The sequence below is a fragment of the Cetorhinus maximus genome, chromosome 1 (assembly GCF_964194155.1).
Source record: "Cetorhinus maximus chromosome 1, sCetMax3.hap1.1, whole genome shotgun sequence".
Lineage (NCBI taxonomy): Eukaryota > Metazoa > Chordata > Chondrichthyes > Lamniformes > Cetorhinidae > Cetorhinus > Cetorhinus maximus.
This window is the reverse complement of record NC_135879.1, coordinates 104658705-104675594: the sequence shown is the minus strand read 5'-3', so window position 1 is coordinate 104675594 and position 16890 is coordinate 104658705. Positions and strand designations below refer to the sequence as shown.

Below are 16890 nucleotides of genomic sequence, written 5' to 3'. Positions count from 1 at the left end.
ATTTGGGCCTGCCAAGGGCAGGAATGGGTGGATGGAGCCTGAAAATACTGGTGCTGACTGATATGTCAGTTTCTCAAAGCTATCCATTTTGGAATTTTCCAGTGGACCTCCTGTTTCCCAAACTGGCAGGGGGTTCTTTATTCTTTCATGGGATATAGGCGTCGCTGGCAAAGCCAGCATTTGTTTTGTTGCCATCCTAATTGCCTGCCCTTAACTGTCCTCTGAAATGTTCAGTTCAAGAGTCAACCATATTTGGCGTGGGTCTGGAGTCACATGTAGGCGAGACTGAGTAAGGATGGCAGATTTCCTTTCCTAAAGGACATTAGTAAACCAGATGGGTCTTGATGATTGTTTCATAATCACCGTTACTGTGACTAGCTTTATAGCTCAGATTTATTAACTGACTTCAAATTGCACCAGCTGCTCTGGTGGGATTTGAACCCATGTCCCCAGAGCAGTAGTTTGGGCCTCTGAATTACTAGTTCAGTAACATTACCACTAGGTCACCATCTCCCCAAAGGGGAGGGGGGTTCCAGTTTAATTGCCTGGAGTGGGGCACCCAAAGGCAGGCCAGGGCCAGTGCTCCAGGCAGGTCTACAGACCCACCCTGCCTGACTGAGTGCAGGTACAGCCAAAGGTTGCCAGAGGGAATCCTGCTTCCCCACCCCTTCCACATAGTGGTGGTGTGGCTGCAGTCTTTTTTATTTGAAGTTTTGAAAAAGTTGGTGAGAAGGCATATCCATATTGAAGTACCCCCTCAGTTACTTACCAAATATTGCAGGTTGCTGCTCACCTCAAGTTGGAAGGTCTCTGGCTCTCCAGCTTTGAAAGACTGCCTGCTGTCCTTAATAGAACTTGTCTCTGTGTCAATTAAGTGGGTGGGGGGGGGGTGGGGGTGCACCTTTGTGAAAATCCCAAAGAGTGACTGTTTCACCCCCAGTTGCGCATTCAGGACCTAGAAAGTCTTAACTCCTGTTTCCCACTTCTGAGGTGAAAATCCAGCCATAGTATCTGATCAGAGTATAAAATATAACCACCAATGCTATTAACACACAGGATACAAAAAGTGAAAAGATGGATTAACACTTTGGGATCTAGGTTCTTTGTTAGCATTAATGATCAAATATGATAATGGAAATTGGAAGGCTTTAATCACCCAGAGGTTCCAAATTTGCTAGTTTAAAAGTCTTGGCTCAAATTATATAAACATTGAATAGACATGGTTTTCACATAAGCACGGTGTCCATTTGAATTTCAGCTGGATATATAGCTTAAAGATTTCCGTTAAAATCCAAATGGACACAATAAGGTAGAAATTCTCCAAGGGATTCCTGATGTCCCATCATAATTTTGACATAGGATCAGTGGAAACTCCAGGAAATGGCTTATCATGGGAAATTGGCAGAATGTCTCTGACTGGTATATGATCATATTAATGTGATTTGTATCTGATGGCCTGCATTTTGGATTCATTTGATTCTAATGAATTAAATATATTAACTCAAAAAGGATTATTCTTAACTTCTATTGTTAATTAGTACATTCTGTGTGGTTAGATCTTGGTAATTTAAACAAACATTTTGGAAGTTAATTGGGGTGGAATTGCATGGATTGCTGGATGAAGAGGCCAGAAGCTTTGAGATTAGATAAGGTTGCTAAACACTCTTCAGTTTATATGACCTTATATGGAAGCTGGTGACCTGTTTTGCGATTGCATCAGCAGGGGAGCTTTAGTTAATTCAGACTTTTAGATAAGATGAGGTGAAGGTGATCAATTGAAGCCTTAGCAGAACCACTTATTAGCTAATCATCATGTGCAAGATCTGCCTTTTATGATACTGAACTCATCTCTGACTATTCTGAAGCTATTTTCTCTTTTCACATTACTTATACCACTTGAACTGATAACTATATGAGCAAAAACAATTTGGATTGAGTACTGATACTTGTAGTGCATGCAAACAAATTTATGAAGCAGTTCCACTGAAAAATTGAACTTTTGGAGACTAACTTGTTTCCTTTTGCATATAGTTGTACAGAATCTATTTAAGCAATTTTATATAAAACTTGTGGAAGTGTTGATATGAATGAAATACACTATAAAGAAGCACACAATCCAGCTTACACACTTTTTGGTTGAGCTTTGGTTTCCCATAGTAAGTTTTGGTTTCTATTAAGATTCTAAACACTACACTGCTGTACAGCCATGTACATTCAATGCCTGACTATGTACAACAGTGGTCCAAATTTTTGAAAAAACCAGATTGTATACTGTTTAGGCAAACTGAAACCTACTTAATGGTTGAGTCTGCTGGCTCAGGGGTGTTTAAACTAATATCCATCAATTGAGGCCTGTGCTGAAATCAATTTCTCTGTTTTTGTGCCATTGTTTCAGCCACAGCTCTTACATTTGAGGCAACACAATGGGGGTGCACGTTCAGCATCGCTGGGTTCAGCCAGCAGAAATGTCAGGGTACGAATTTTTAATGTTATCCTACTAATTTGCTGAACTTACACCGTAAAGTGCCTTGGGGAAAACACAAAGTTGTTAGTAAGACAGAAACAAAAAGTTGATTCAAGGAAATTAATATTTAAATATTAGAATTTGTGATTTGAAATTTTTGTAGATTTGTTTTATAGCCTCCTTAGCTGTGACTAAATTTATCTGCGTATTCATTTGCTAATGTTCTTGGTGTATATATTCGTATAAATGCATATATACATGTATGTATATGTATGCATTCTTTGATTACTAACATTAGTGAATCCAGTATGACCTACATGCATCTTTAGCCCGCATTACATCTTAGTGACCTAATAATCCACTCAATTGTACAAATCATGGCAGCAAGAGATGGGCAATAAATACAGCTTTTCTAGCATCGTCCACATCCCCAGAACAAATGAGAAAATATATAGGCATGTCCTGTAGTATTGCAAGTGGCAGTTTTTGAACTGGTAATTTTGGATTGGGAATAGATAGAAGGGAGGCTGACCACTATATGATGCATCATTTGGGATTGGCTATTGTGAAGGTAGCATCTTAGACTGGGAAAAGAGGCAAGGTTGGGCGGGCCAGGAGCGTGAGTATTGGATTGGCATTGCATTATGCAGGGCATAGAGGTTGTGTCCAAAATAAAGTGAATGGTGTAGGATCTTACTGTGTAATTGCCTTTGGAAGACTCATGGGTACATGCGGGCAGATTTGGTTGAGATGAAACAGCTTTGATTTGACCATGGAAGAACACAAAATATAATTTTAAAGCAGAAAGTAAAAAGATTGCTCTGCCCTAAGTTCAAACTTGCAGCAAGTCCCATTCTCCTAACGCCCCTGTGCTCACTGACCAACATTGGCACCTGGTCAAGCAACATCTTGATTTTAAAATGCTCATGTCCTTTCCTATCTCTGTATTCTCCTTGAACCTCACAACCTTCCAAGGTATCTGTGCTCCTCTAATTCTGGCTTGTTATGCATTCCCAATCATAATTGCTCCACCATTGGTGGCCATGCTATCAGTTGCCTAGGCCCCAAGCTCTGGAATTCCCATCCTACGCCTCTCCGCCTCTCTAGCTAACTTTCCTCCTTTAAGACACTTCTTAAAACCTACCTCTTTGATTAGCGTTTGATCATCTTACCAAGTGTCTTTTTATGTGGCTGCATCATACTTTGTTTTATAATCCTCCTGTGAAAAGTTTTGGGGTGTTTCATTACGTTAAAGATGATAAGGTTCTTGTGTTGTTATTGGGGCCTGATTCGTTCAATGTTACATTGTTAAGGTGTAAAATCTGCCATTTTTAGTCCGCAATTGGGATAGACAAATGTTGAGATCTGGGAAGAACATGCCATTCATCTTTTATGTTGAAATTCATTTATAAGTGAATCTGATGTGTTTTGACAAGATTTTCATCTTGCGTGTCTGTTGCTGAAAATAGTTTTGTACACTAGTAAATACTTATTCATTCCACTGTGAAGCACAAAAAGTCAAAATCAGTTCATTTTTATTTTTATAGGCTCAATTAAGTCAAATAAATTCTTTCAGCTGATTTGTATATTTTTTGCATGTGTTTTTTTTTTGTTTCTAAACAACCTCACTATAAATCAAATGTAAATGAAATGAGCACAAATTTGTTGAAAATTGTGCTCTGGATTTTGTCAGGGCGATTGTGGCCCAGAGGAGGAGCCAGAAAGCTGGGGGCAACCTCGACTCATCTGTTTGGGGGAACCCCAGCTGGATTCTATGACAATCTAGCAGCTAATGAGATGCTGTTGGGGCTCCCATCCCTTAAAGGCACAATAGACTGCTTCCAGGAGCAGTAGCCAGTGCTGGGACTGCAACCAGCTGTGAGACTCATGGATGGATGGCTGCTTTGAAGCAAGGTAATTAGGTTGGGGGTCAGTCAGTCAGTCCAACAGACTAGTGATGTTGAGTGGGTTGGAGATTGGCCTGGTTGTGGGGTGCATGGGGATCAGGGTTTGGTGATGATGTGGGGGTGTTGGGAGGCATAAGGATTGGCGTGTGGTGATTTTGGGGCACTAGGATGCTTGGGGATTGGAGCCTGTTGCTGTTGGGGTGAGTGGAAGCCGAAAGCCTTGGGAGAGTAGGGGGGGTGCACAACAATTGAGGTTCCTCAGGCAGGCATCTGGATCCAAGAGGTAGGCATTCACCTTGTGAATCAATAAGTCCTCACCTTGAAGTTTCTGAGTTACCTGACTCTTGGGAAACCTGTCTGACAGCAGCCAAATTTCAAAAGCAAAATGGAATTGACATGCCTCGACTCGTTATCACATTTAAAGTTGCAGTCCAACTCCTTGGATCAGGTTAATGGACTACCCACCTTCTGACTTCAGTTAAAACTGAAATGGGCGATTGGAGGCATTTTGTGTTCGGAAACCGTTCCGCCCCAACCTGCCTGTTTTTTTTAAGATTCAACCCTGTATTTCCATGGGTAGGTGAAGGGGTGGCTTCCTTGGGGCTTCTCCCACTAGTCATGGTAATTTAAATGTAAGTTGGGCAGAAACCCTTTTCCCAGATGTAAGGGTTTCCATTGTTACCGCGACGCAGCTAGAGAAGCTCTGAGGAAATTGACCCCTTTGATGTTTAACAGCAGTCTAATGTTTTTCTTGTGAAATGCTTGTTTTAAAAAAAATGCCAAGATCTGTCGAATAAGCTGGGCACTGTCAAGTCCACAGTGAGCTTCTTATTGTGGCCTGAGAACAGCAGTGTTTGCAGGTGGAGTTTCAGCTCTGTGGGAACTGTCAGTTTATTTCAGCCATTTCAAAGAAGTGATTATTTTTATTGGCTTTTTTGAAAGTCAAACATGACTTTGTTCATTTGGCACTTCGTCAAAATGTAATCAATCTAGGTGGAGATATTATGGCTTCGCTGGTTGGACAGTTGAATTTGAAACACTCAATGAAATGACTCTTTACAGATGGTTTATAAGGCAATCTTCACCCCTGTTTGTGCAGATTTTTTAAAAAGTATCTGATGTTACTACGCTCATTATCACATTGTGACATTTCCTGAATGAGGGAACTATTTTCTCATGCTTAAGGTTGCCAACCCTCCTCAATTCTTCTGGAGTTTGCTGAAGTGAAAGATTCATTTCTTTGGGTCTTGCTGTGAGCAACTTGGCAGGGGGGAAGTGGGGAGAATAGGAAGGAGAGTTTGCACTTTGATATTAATGGTATGCACCACATGCATAAGTACATAAGAAATAAGAGGAGTAGACCTTTCAAGGCTGCTCTAACATTTAGTAAGATAACGGATGATCTCCTACCGCAACTTCACCTTCCCACATTACCTCATATTTCTTAATTCCCTTAGTATCCAAAAATCTGTCATTGTCTGTCTGAAATATATTCAATGACTGAGCATCTACAGGTCTCTAGGGTTCAGAATTCCAAAGATCCATAGCACTTTGAGTGAAGAAGTTTTTCCTCATCCCAGTCCCTTATTCTGAGATTGTGACTCAGTTCTAGACTCCACTGTTGATCTACCCTGTCAAACCTTTTAAGAATCTTATGGCCAGAATTTTACACTGGTTGTGCAGGCGCGCGCCCGACCTGACAGTGTATGAAATCGTGTGAGAAGATGTCGGGTGCATGTCCCAATGGAGTGCGTAATATTTCACTCGGTGGGCGCGCATGGCAGTCAGAAGCGCACCTGCCGACAATTAAGTGGGCAATTAAGCCCATTAAGGAAGCAATTGAAATCGATTTTACCTGCCCCGTCCACTTTTATGTTTGGCGGACGGACCAATCGGCCAGGTGGCCTTTATGTTTATGCTGAAACCGCGATCCAAGGTGGAATGAAATGTCCAGGTTGAAATATAACTTAAAAAATACCTGGGGACTGATGTTTTTTGAGTACTGCTGTCGGGTCCTCGAATTTGCTGCATAGGCACAATTTGTTGAATTTTTTTTCTTGTCATTTAATCTGTCCAGGTCTGTAGCTCCCTGAGGCAGTTCCGCAGCAGCTATTTACTTCCAGGGAGCTCGCTAGAAGCGCCCACCCACACCCTCACTTCTGTCGGTGCCTCCCCACCCCCCCACCCCCCGGCAGCATTGAGGCTTTCTCAGCATGCGTTTCATGCTGGCTGGATGTTAATTGGCCAGCCAGTGTGAAATTGTGTTCGGGGCCAATCGCAGGCTGAAGCGCATTTCACATTCGCATCCAGGCCTGCTGATTGTGTGCCCGGTGAACGCAAGATTCAGGCCTATATGTTTCAATGAGATCACCTCTCATCCTTCTAAAATCTAGTGATTATAGGCCTAGTCCACTCAATCTGTCCTCAAAGGTCATTGTGCGTCCTAGGAATCGGTCTGGTAAACCTTTATTGCATTTCCTCCCAGGCTAATATATCCTTTTGTAGATAAGAAGACCAAAACTGTACACATATATTCCAGCTACGGTCTCAAAAAGGCCTTTTACGTTTGTAGTAAGACTTCTTCATTCTTCGCCTTTATTACAAAGGGATTGGAGTATAACATACCATTTGCTTGCCTGATTGCTTGCTGTACTTCATACTAACTTTCTGTGATTGATGTACAAGGATCCTAGGTCCCTCTGAATACCAACATTTCCCACCATCCCAACATTGAAAAAAAAATCTGCTTTTCTATCTTTTGTTTGAGTGGATAAATTCACAGATATTCCTCCTTTCATGGACTGTATTCCGTGTTACCAAAAGTGGGATGCTGGAAATCTGAAATAAAAATAAAAAAACCCTGGAAATATTCAGTAGGTGGAATTTTTTCAACCTAGTTCCTGACAAAAGAGTGGGACCATTTGCAGTTTGGGAATCCAAATGGTGAAGGAATGCGCTTTACTGAGGCTCTGTCGCTGAACCACGGCATTAACATCCCACCTCCAGGTTCCCTGACCATTCAGGGTGAGTGGGATGATGCATCCATTTTGTTAAAGGAAGCATTTCGAATTAAAGGGACAACAAGGCCAGCATTTGTTGTCCATCCCTAGTTGCCTTTGAACTGACAGGCTTGCTAGGCCATTTCAGTAGGCAGTTAAGAGTCAACCACATTACTGTGGGTTTGGAGTCACAAGTAAGCCAGACCAATTAAGGATGACAGATTTCCTTCTCTAAATGACATTAGTGAACAATTGATTAAGGATTACAACAATGGATGATAGTTATTATAGTCACCGTGATTGAGACTAGCTTGATATTCCCGATTTTATTAAATTCCACCAGCTGCTGCAGTGGGATTTAAACCCATGTCCTCAGAGCCTGGACTTCTGGATTACTAGTCCAGTGACATTACCACTATGCCACCTTTCCCTGCATTCTGCAGCCTCCCCACTCCACCAGAGATTATATTCCATTGATCATATTTTTGCTCACTCGCTTAACCAATTTTTTCCATTTGCATCATCTTCAGCTTACTTTCCCACCTAGCATTGTATTGTCTGCAGTTTGGATCCATTATACCCAATCTCCTCATCTATCTCATTGTTAGAGATTGTAAATAGCCGAGGACCCTGTTAGTTATACCCTGCCAACCTGAAAATGGCCTGTTTATTCCTACTTTCCATTCTGTCCATTAACCAGTCTTCAGTTCGTGCTAATATATTACCCTCAAATCCACAAAAAAAAGCCCAAATTGTGTGTAATCTCCTTTTGTGTGACACCTCATTGAATGTTTTTTGAAAATACAAGTACACTACATTCGTGGTTAACCCTTACCTACCCTGTCAATGATAACCTCAAAAAAACCTGAATAGATTTGTCAAACACTATTTCCTGTACATTAAACCATGTTGACTCTGCATAATCCTATTATGATTTTCAAAGTGCTCTGCTACTACAGTCTTAATAGATTCTAGCCCATGCACCCACCCCTCCAGCATAACCAAAACTTAGAGTTATAATTTCAGTCCAAGCTCTGGTTATTTCAGTTTAGATTTAGACTCGCTCGTGGACTTGCTCTCTTGAAGGGGCCAAAGGTCACTGTTGTGCTGATTTGAACTTTACAAAAAATAAATTCCAATTTGACTCCACACCCCACTGCAGTATTGTCCAAACGTTTCTTTGCTTCAGAGCTGCAGTCAGTGGAAATTTGTTTGCCTAAATTGACACTTTATTTTTGCTCCAACCCAAACATGGTCTGGGCAGAAGGATTTGTTGGCATTAGAAAAGAAAAAGAAAGTAAATCCAGCTCAACGGGCACTCTCTCATTCATTCTCTCGCTCTCTGTCCTGGGCAATCACATGAGGATAAACTTAACGTAATTATCCCCCGGTGAAATAAATAGGATCAGATCAGTTGCTTGTTTTAACAGCCTGCCCGATAATACTCTTTTTGTAGTGTTTTAAGAATGGGATAAATATAGCAGTAGTAGCAAGGTGCACAGATGTGGGCTGCTCGAAGTTCTGGTGAGAGATGGCTGGCATCATGTTCTGACTGTGAGGTTAGAACAGTTTGGGAACATGGCTTCACTAATGGAGTTCATCCAGCTTGATCTAGAGCAGGACCAAGGTTGGACAGACCTCAACTGGGTTCTCATAACACTAAAGCTTAAAATGCCTTCGCCAAGCTACACAAACACATCCCCAAAGCGATCATCAAAAACAAACAAAATATCAGTCAAAAAAGCATCAAAGTATTTCTAGTAATATATTGACTGTAACAAGCAGCGGAATCATCTTATTGCACAAAAACATAATTAGTTTAAAAAGAAATCATGTCTTTGGACAGGTCTCTGTTTAACATGTCCTGCATAATTGATTTTCTTTTAATTAAAAGAAAATCAGTATCCCAGGAACCCTGCCTGAAAATGCCAGTGTAAGATTTCAAATAAGACGTCTATTTCAAAAACAAAATGCTGCAGGTGTGGGAAATCTGAAATAAAAAATGCTGGAAATAGTCAGCAGGTGGAATTTTTCAGACCTGGCCCCTGCCAGAACAGCAGGACCATTTGCAGGTTGGGAACCCTGCAGTGGTGGGCTCTGCTGAGGCCTTTTTGCTAACCCACGGCGTTAGCATCCTGCCTCCAGGCTCCCTTACTATTCAGGGTGGGTGGGTGGGATTTTGTCAAAGGAAATAGTTTGAATTAAAGGGACAATGACATGAATTACAATGGTTCGCCAACGCTTGGATTTTTGAGGCTGATGCATCACAGGAATAGAGAGGAGACCTGGGAAGGCTGTTCCCTGGGTGTCTTACTCTGGAGGTCCTTGCTGTGGGGCCTGAGGTGCTGTGGTGAGGTGATCTTGTCCAAGGGAGGGAGGAAGAGGACAACCTTTCCACACAAGCAGGCTTGGGTGGAAGTGACCGAGGAAGTCAGCAGCTGGAGACCGTGCACCAAGAGAATCTAATACCTCTTTTAGGTGGGGGCAGGAAAGGTGAGCCGCATAACATTTCCAGGTGCCAAGCGTTATATTTTTCCTTACATGCCCACCTGAATGGCCAATGTTTACACCCATCCTCATCCTATTGCCATCTTGTGCTCATGCTTCACAGTGACCCTCCACAAATATTGTCCTTCTGTCCTTTCCACATAAGCCATTACAAGCACTCACAAAGCTCTGCTTTCTCTCCTTGCAGAAGAGAGAACATGATTTGATGAGGGGGTGGTGTGATGTGGCCCTTCAGTGACAGGCACCTTACTGACCATTGGCAGTGCATGGTCACCTGCCCCAGTGGGAAGGAAATCTTGTTCCAGGAGCTTTCAGATGTCAGAAGTGACCTGCTGTGAGAACCTGAGGCACTGGTGTTCAGATATGTCTGCATGGAGACCCTGTGTTGAGAGCTTACCTCCTTCCGGCTCGGTCTCAATGCCCATCCTCTCTGTCCTGTGGAGGGGCATGTAGTTGAGGAGAAGGGTGCTACTGGGTGTTGTTCCTGCTCGTGCTTTTGGTGTTGGTGTTGTTTCTGCTCTCATCCCTTGTCATAGGTGAATGATGCATAGGTGCTACATAAGTTGTTCCCAAACCGTGGTGGAGGCTGGCACTAAGGAAGTGCAGCTTAAGGTGAGTGTAGTGCTAGATAGGTGAAGTGCCTTCAAAGAAGTTTGCAATCACCTGATGAGCAATGAATAGCATTCTATGAGATAAGAAGTGCTTTGAACAGCAGCCACTCACCTGGCCATGCCTGGAAATCCAGAATTGAGGGTTAAAATAGTACTCAATCAGCTACTTAAATATTTTAATTACTTAACAGAAAGCTATCTGAGGTTTCCCTGCTTACCTTCAATTCCGCCCCAGTGAAACCCAGAAGAGGGCAGGATGGTCGGGGCATCCCAACCCAACGTCACTTTTTAGAGGATTTAACTCCACAGACGCAAACCTGTGATATGTTGCTTTTCCTTGGTCCTGTAGAATACAGTTATGTTAATTGCATTTATTCTCTATACTATGACTTCAAACATTTTATGTGCATAATTAATAGTTTCTCTGCATCCAGATATGACAGTATTTAAAACATTCTTTAAATTTTTAAACAGATACTTAACTATATGCTTCATTAATAGTTTATATATTAAGTATTGCAATTCAACTTTATTTTTGCAGATCTCAGGTTAAATTGGTTCTTTGTTCCACAAAGAAAAACTGTATTCCCTGGGTTAATTCATCTCCTGTCCTGCCCTGTACATTTCCTTCATTGCCTGAATTTACTGATAGACATTATTTCAACATTGGTAACTTATTTAAAGTAAATGGGTATTAAAAGAAAGTCAAATGAGAAATCTGTGCTTTAGAGTTTTATTTTGCCAGATTTTAAGTTCACTTTAGTCATTGCTCATTTAAAAATTGTGAAACATTTCAATTCTGTCTTCATTCTTTCTTTCATTTTTTTCTCTCTACTCCCTTGCTCTTTTGCTTTCCTGGCATCTTTTTGTTGGCAGCGTATTGTCAGGGCCGAGTTGGTAAATTACCCGCATGATGCGAATCTATCACAGGGCTCTGCACAATGCCGGAGTAAAGTGTGTACCATACAGTAATTCAGGTACTGCAACAGAAACTTGAACCCATAAGTATTTTTTGAAAAAAGTTGCATAAAATGAATGACAGAAATATAGCACATTTATACAGAGTTTAAATATTAAATATTGATTTCATGTACATTTCCCTCATTCTGTATAGTAACTCTTGCATTCGTATTGTTCCTTTAAAGAAAGAAATAAAACCCTAACATGGTTGTCATATTGTAGTAGATTCCCTGCACTCCTTTGTTTATTGAAACTTAACTCATGCATAGTAAGAGACAGTTTATTAAACTTTGTAAATCTATTTTTATGGAGTAGTAAGCTAATTGTACTTTATTGCCTCACTGTGCTCAGCAATACAATAATACATTATCTACTTTATCCGTAATTGAAAATTTTACTGGTCTTGTATTAGCATACTTATCCCCTTGCTAATAAATCTATTTTGACTTATATTTTACACTGAATTTGCGGAACGATCCATGACATCTCTACTTCTTTTTTTGTGACAGCATGTAGTGAAGGCAGATATTGTGAATTACAGCCAGGAGCCTGTGGTGAGAACTGTGAACCCTCCTAGAAGTTCAATGTGTGCAGTTCAGTGATCCCGTCACATCCCCATATTAGTACATTTGGCAATCCTGCTTCGTTCACACAGGCCCATTCTTTCTCAGGAACTTCGTTTTGACAGCAACCATCTCGGCAACACAGTAAAAGACTTCACGGACTGACTGCATTACCGTATGCTGAGAAACAAGGCAGCCACTGTCGACTGCAGAGATCCAAGAGGTTGGACCACACATTTGAGTATGATTTTCAGAATTGAGTTATGAAAGGATATTCACCATTTTGTTTAAAATGATGGTGTAACTGCATCGGATATGTACTTCATAACTATCAAAAATCTAATTTATACAGCAGTGCATTTAAATGTAATTCAGCATTTACAGAAATCTATTTTAACTGCAAGTTCACGTAAAATAACAAAAGGTAAAGTTTCATAGATCTGGAAAAACAAGCAACTTTTTATTGTAATTTTTTTAAACAAGAAATGTGGGCAGTGCAGCAGATTGCTGTGAAGACCTGAATCCTTCTAAAACTACTTGGGAAAATAAAGAGTCAAGCCCATGAAAATTAATTTGGCCCATTGAAGCGCAGCCCTCTTGTACCTTTACTCTCCTATGCATCCAAATGAGTGCTGAATGCCCTGAATGTTTTTGTCTTTACTACCTGCCTGGCTGATTATTCCATACATTTATCACTCTTTGGATAAAACTTTTATTTTATTAAACTTGTTTTTAGCAATTTGAATTTAATATTCTCAAATCCTGAGTCATATTCTGGACATGTTTTATCTGTACCATTTAATATTTTATGTACCCTGGTGAGGTTCTCCTTAACCATTTTCTTTCCAGAGTTTTTGATTATTAAGCTTTTCTTTATAGCCCTTTCCCTTTTACTCTTGGGAATCAGGCATGTTGCTGACCTTTGTATCCTCGCCTGTATGTTTATGAATGTGTGTGTGTGTGTGTGTATATCTGTCTGTCTATATATGCATATTTTATACATACACATTTTGTGGCATGACCAGAATTAACTGCAGCATTATAAATGTGATCTGAAACCATACATTACAAGGCCCTAGGATAATTCCTATAGACCTATCTCCACTGTTCTGCCAATATGTCTTAGCATTATAGCAGCATTTTTTAATTGTGTGTTATCTAATTTTTGAAAGTGATGAGCACTATCATTGCAAGATCTTTTTCTAAGAATGCATTTATACGACAGCTTTAGCCGAGCTGCAATGCTAAAGTTTCACTGTAAATCTGGTCTAACTCCACTCCAAAGAGAAAAAGTATGAGAGCGCATGAAGGAAGCAGTCTCGCCTGCTTGGATTTGAAACCACATGGAGTAGAATTTCGATCCCGAGGGCATTTCTAAATCGTCTTCGTATTAAATGTTTACAGTGTGTGGAAGTTGCCATCTGAATGTTCTAAACATTTAAATTTCAGCAGCGTAGAAAGGAACCCCATGCAAATGTGCACATGGGGGTATACTGAAAAACCACCTTTACTTAACTATTGTGCACTACTTTGTTTGTCAGTATTAAATTTCATTTCTCCTATCTTTCAGCAAATCCTCACTGTAGCTTGTTAATATTGTATCAATTTTTTTTTGGTTTAGCCATTCAGGTTCATTAATATATGTTAGAATAGGATCCACAAACAGACACTGGTCTCTGCCCAACAGTCCTTTCTTTCCTAGCCTAATACTATAGCCTTGAAATTCCTGGGGACCCCATCTGCTGGGGTAAATATGGCAGATCAGAACTTCCACTCACCCTACCCCAAGCTGAAATCCCACCCTGAATCCCGGGGCGGACTATTTACTTTCCTTTGGCGGGGGGGCAGTGGGACTTACATCAGCCATTAGCCCATCTACCCTGCCTTTGTGAAATGGAACAGTCCACAATTCGCCTAGAGGCCCAATAAGGCCAAAGAAAATATGTTTTCAGTCTTCTGCATTAATTACCATAGTCTGCTAAAGGTTTGTGGTGTTCAGAAGGCTAACTCTCAGTTGACTTTGTGTTCTTCTGAAAGAGCTTAGACCATTTAGAATGGAATTTCCCAGGGAAGTCTTAGAATAGAACCTCTTAGAATAATTTCCCCTATTTTACGTTATTATAGATATTAGAGCAGACGCCTGTAATTTCCTAAGTCAGGACTGCCTGTGTTTTTGTTTCCTTTCCCACTCTCCCGTTTACTTTTACTGATAATGGAACTGATCGGTAACTGAGAGTTTATATTGATCTTGTTTGAACTTCATCTGAAGAAGAGTCATATTGGACTCGAAGCGTTAATTCTTTTTCTCTCTCCACAGATACTGCAAGACCTGCTGAGTTTTTCCAGCACTTTGCTTTTATCTTTACACATTCACAATCTGTACAAATTTGTATCCTTGCATTCTATGAAAGTAGTCATATATATGTCCATCATTGGTAGCAGTTTGAACCATTTTCAATTGTGGTTCAGCAAAGCTCCAGCACTCCATACAGATGGAAGCCTTGCCGGGTCAACCCCATGTTTAAAATTAGTTTCGTAACAGCAATGAGAATGCACATGACATTTTTATCAACTTTGATATAAGCTTCCTCACGAATATTCCAACCAAGATACTAGATGAGTTCAGCTCACTAAGGCACATCAATTAAATTATAAAATAAATTGTCTACAATCCTCTGCAAGCTTCATAATTCTTATTGTCATGTAAATAACTCATTGTACCAATGGCAGTTAACTAGATGCACAATATTTGCAATATGAATGAAGGCTCAATTGTTTAAAAACATTTTTAATATTTTAAAATGATTTTTGTCATGTATTGCATAAAGATAATTAGTTACATTGCAATTTTATTACAGATTTTCCAAGCTGACCTCTTTGCTCAATGCACAGTATAAAGGATGTAGAATATGAGCTGCTTAAAGTATTGCTGGGCTGATGTTGTAACTGGGATATAATCGTTCTTGAATGTTGTAAATTTTATTCAGGTTTTATTTGTATGTGAATATATTGGAACAAAATGTTTTACTGCTCTTTTAGAATGTGTATCTGCTTATAAAAATGGAATCAGCGAGATTTACAGAAGTTGGTCTTGTTTGATTCATTGAATACACATGAACACAAATTATAGTAATTAGCCTGATGTTAACTGAAGTTATTTTAATTGCACTTTTTTCACATTAGTACTTCTAAATATTTATATACAAGTAAAGTATATTTTAAGAATTTTATTTTAATTGATATCGGCCAATTTAGCAATTTAATAAGCAGTCCCTTTAACAAATGTGCAGAGGAAATTATACTTTTATGTTTCTTCCCATAAAACTATTTTTTGCTCTAGATTTGTCAAAGTTTGTCAAAGACTATGGGCAAAATTTTTCTGTCAGCGAGCTGGGGGCGGGGCCTGCTCGCCGATGCGAAAGTGACCTCATCCCTCCGTGACTGGTATTCAACCATGCGGCCTGATGGAGGGGATCTCCAACAGAAAGACCTGCTGCCTGTCAATGGCAAGGGTGAAGACCATCACCTGCCCTTTAAACTAACCAGCCCCCCCGCCCCAGGCAATGACCTCCCGCCTCACCTACCTTTCCTTCAGGGCTCCAATGATGATCTTCAGCCTGGGCCTACTGCAGTACCAGCAGTGGCCACCCTGAAGATGCCAAGGATCCTGTTGCCAACCAGATTAGTTTCTGATTGACATTAAATCGGAGTGAGGAGGCTCAGAATGGCCGCAGCAGGGTTGTCACTGGCTCTCGAGCTGGTGGAAGGGCCTGCCGCTGTGCCTACTAAATTCCACCCACAATGTGTTTACACTGTTATTCCTAGGTTTGCATGACCCTTCCAACAAAGTTGCAGTGAATGAGTAGGAGAGCCCCTGCAGAAATTCACCCCATTGGTGCACATTCTCAATCAAGGTCACTGCATAACAGCTTGGAGCAATATATCTTGCAGATCTTCCCTCTTTTTAACAGGTAGCATTTTAAGTGCATGCTCCTGCAACTTGTTAATGAATATGAAAGCTTATTTATGGAAGGGATACTAGGAAAAGGAGATTTTAGTGTAGATTTCCCAGTCTGTTGGCTTGATTAATGAGTGTAAAGTAGAGATTGCCATTGAGATCAAAGAAACAAGGTGGAGATTAATAACAAAAGTTTCTATCCATTCAGCACATCATCCAGTTTCAGCTATTTGCCAGTTTAGACTTCAGTAACCTACCCATCCACACAGCATCTAGATTTGCTACGATGTCCTGTTCCAGAAGGGGGTTTAAGGGGTCTTTGATTAAAATTTGAAGCAATCTGTTGTGGCTAATTTTGAACCTATTTCCTTGTATTTTTTTCTATTTGTTTCTTTCCAGTTTCTACTTAACTGATCTGAAGGATTTGTTTTTTTTATATATATGTTTATGATATTTGAACAATGAATTTCCCAATGGGGGATATCTTCTTCAGCCTACCTTTAGAAAAAGGAGAAGAGGAATGTGAGCAAGGGTCATGTGTAGGCCAAACATGCCAGCATAGGGGTGGTAAGTTTCCTTTCCTGAAGAATATCAGTAAAACAGTTGGGTGTTTGCAGGAATCCAGAAACTTTTATTGTCAATTTCTTCTGCTGCTGAGCTGTAATTTACCCAATATATCGAATTTGATTTTGCTGCATGGCAGAATTTGCACTTCCACTCTCTAACTTGCAAAGTCTTGGCCTACGTGCTTTCAGGTTTGAAAGATATGCTTCATGCCTATAGTTTGGAACTCTGGAGAATTGTAGGCTTAATGAGGTCTTTTCAGATAGTTAAGATTAAGGGCATCAAAACATGCAGATAGGTTGTGCAAAATAATGGGATGAGATGGAACTAGGGGCCACTCATCTAAACTGGGACAG

General features: G+C 40.4%; 1 protein-coding gene across 6 annotated transcripts in view; it reads left to right on the top strand.

Annotated features, from left to right (window-relative positions):
* The window catches only part of rab28 (RAB28, member RAS oncogene family), a 219795-nt gene that overhangs the window by 161217 nt on the left and 41688 nt on the right, over window positions 1–16890 (top strand). For 2 of the 6 annotated variants that reach the window (XR_013577067.1, XR_013577069.1), the window contains exons 7-8: window positions 11366–11466; window positions 11959–12235. Coding sequence is in view for 2 of the 6 variants with exons in the window: in XM_078544913.1 (XP_078401039.1) it covers window positions 11366–11461 (96 nt within the window). In the remaining 4 variants the exon portion in view is untranslated. Of the gene's footprint in view, window positions 1–11365; window positions 11467–11958; window positions 15097–16890 lie in introns of those variants that run through there. The other 4 variants (XR_013577066.1, XR_013577068.1, XM_078544913.1 and 1 more) reach the window with 4 other exon arrangements.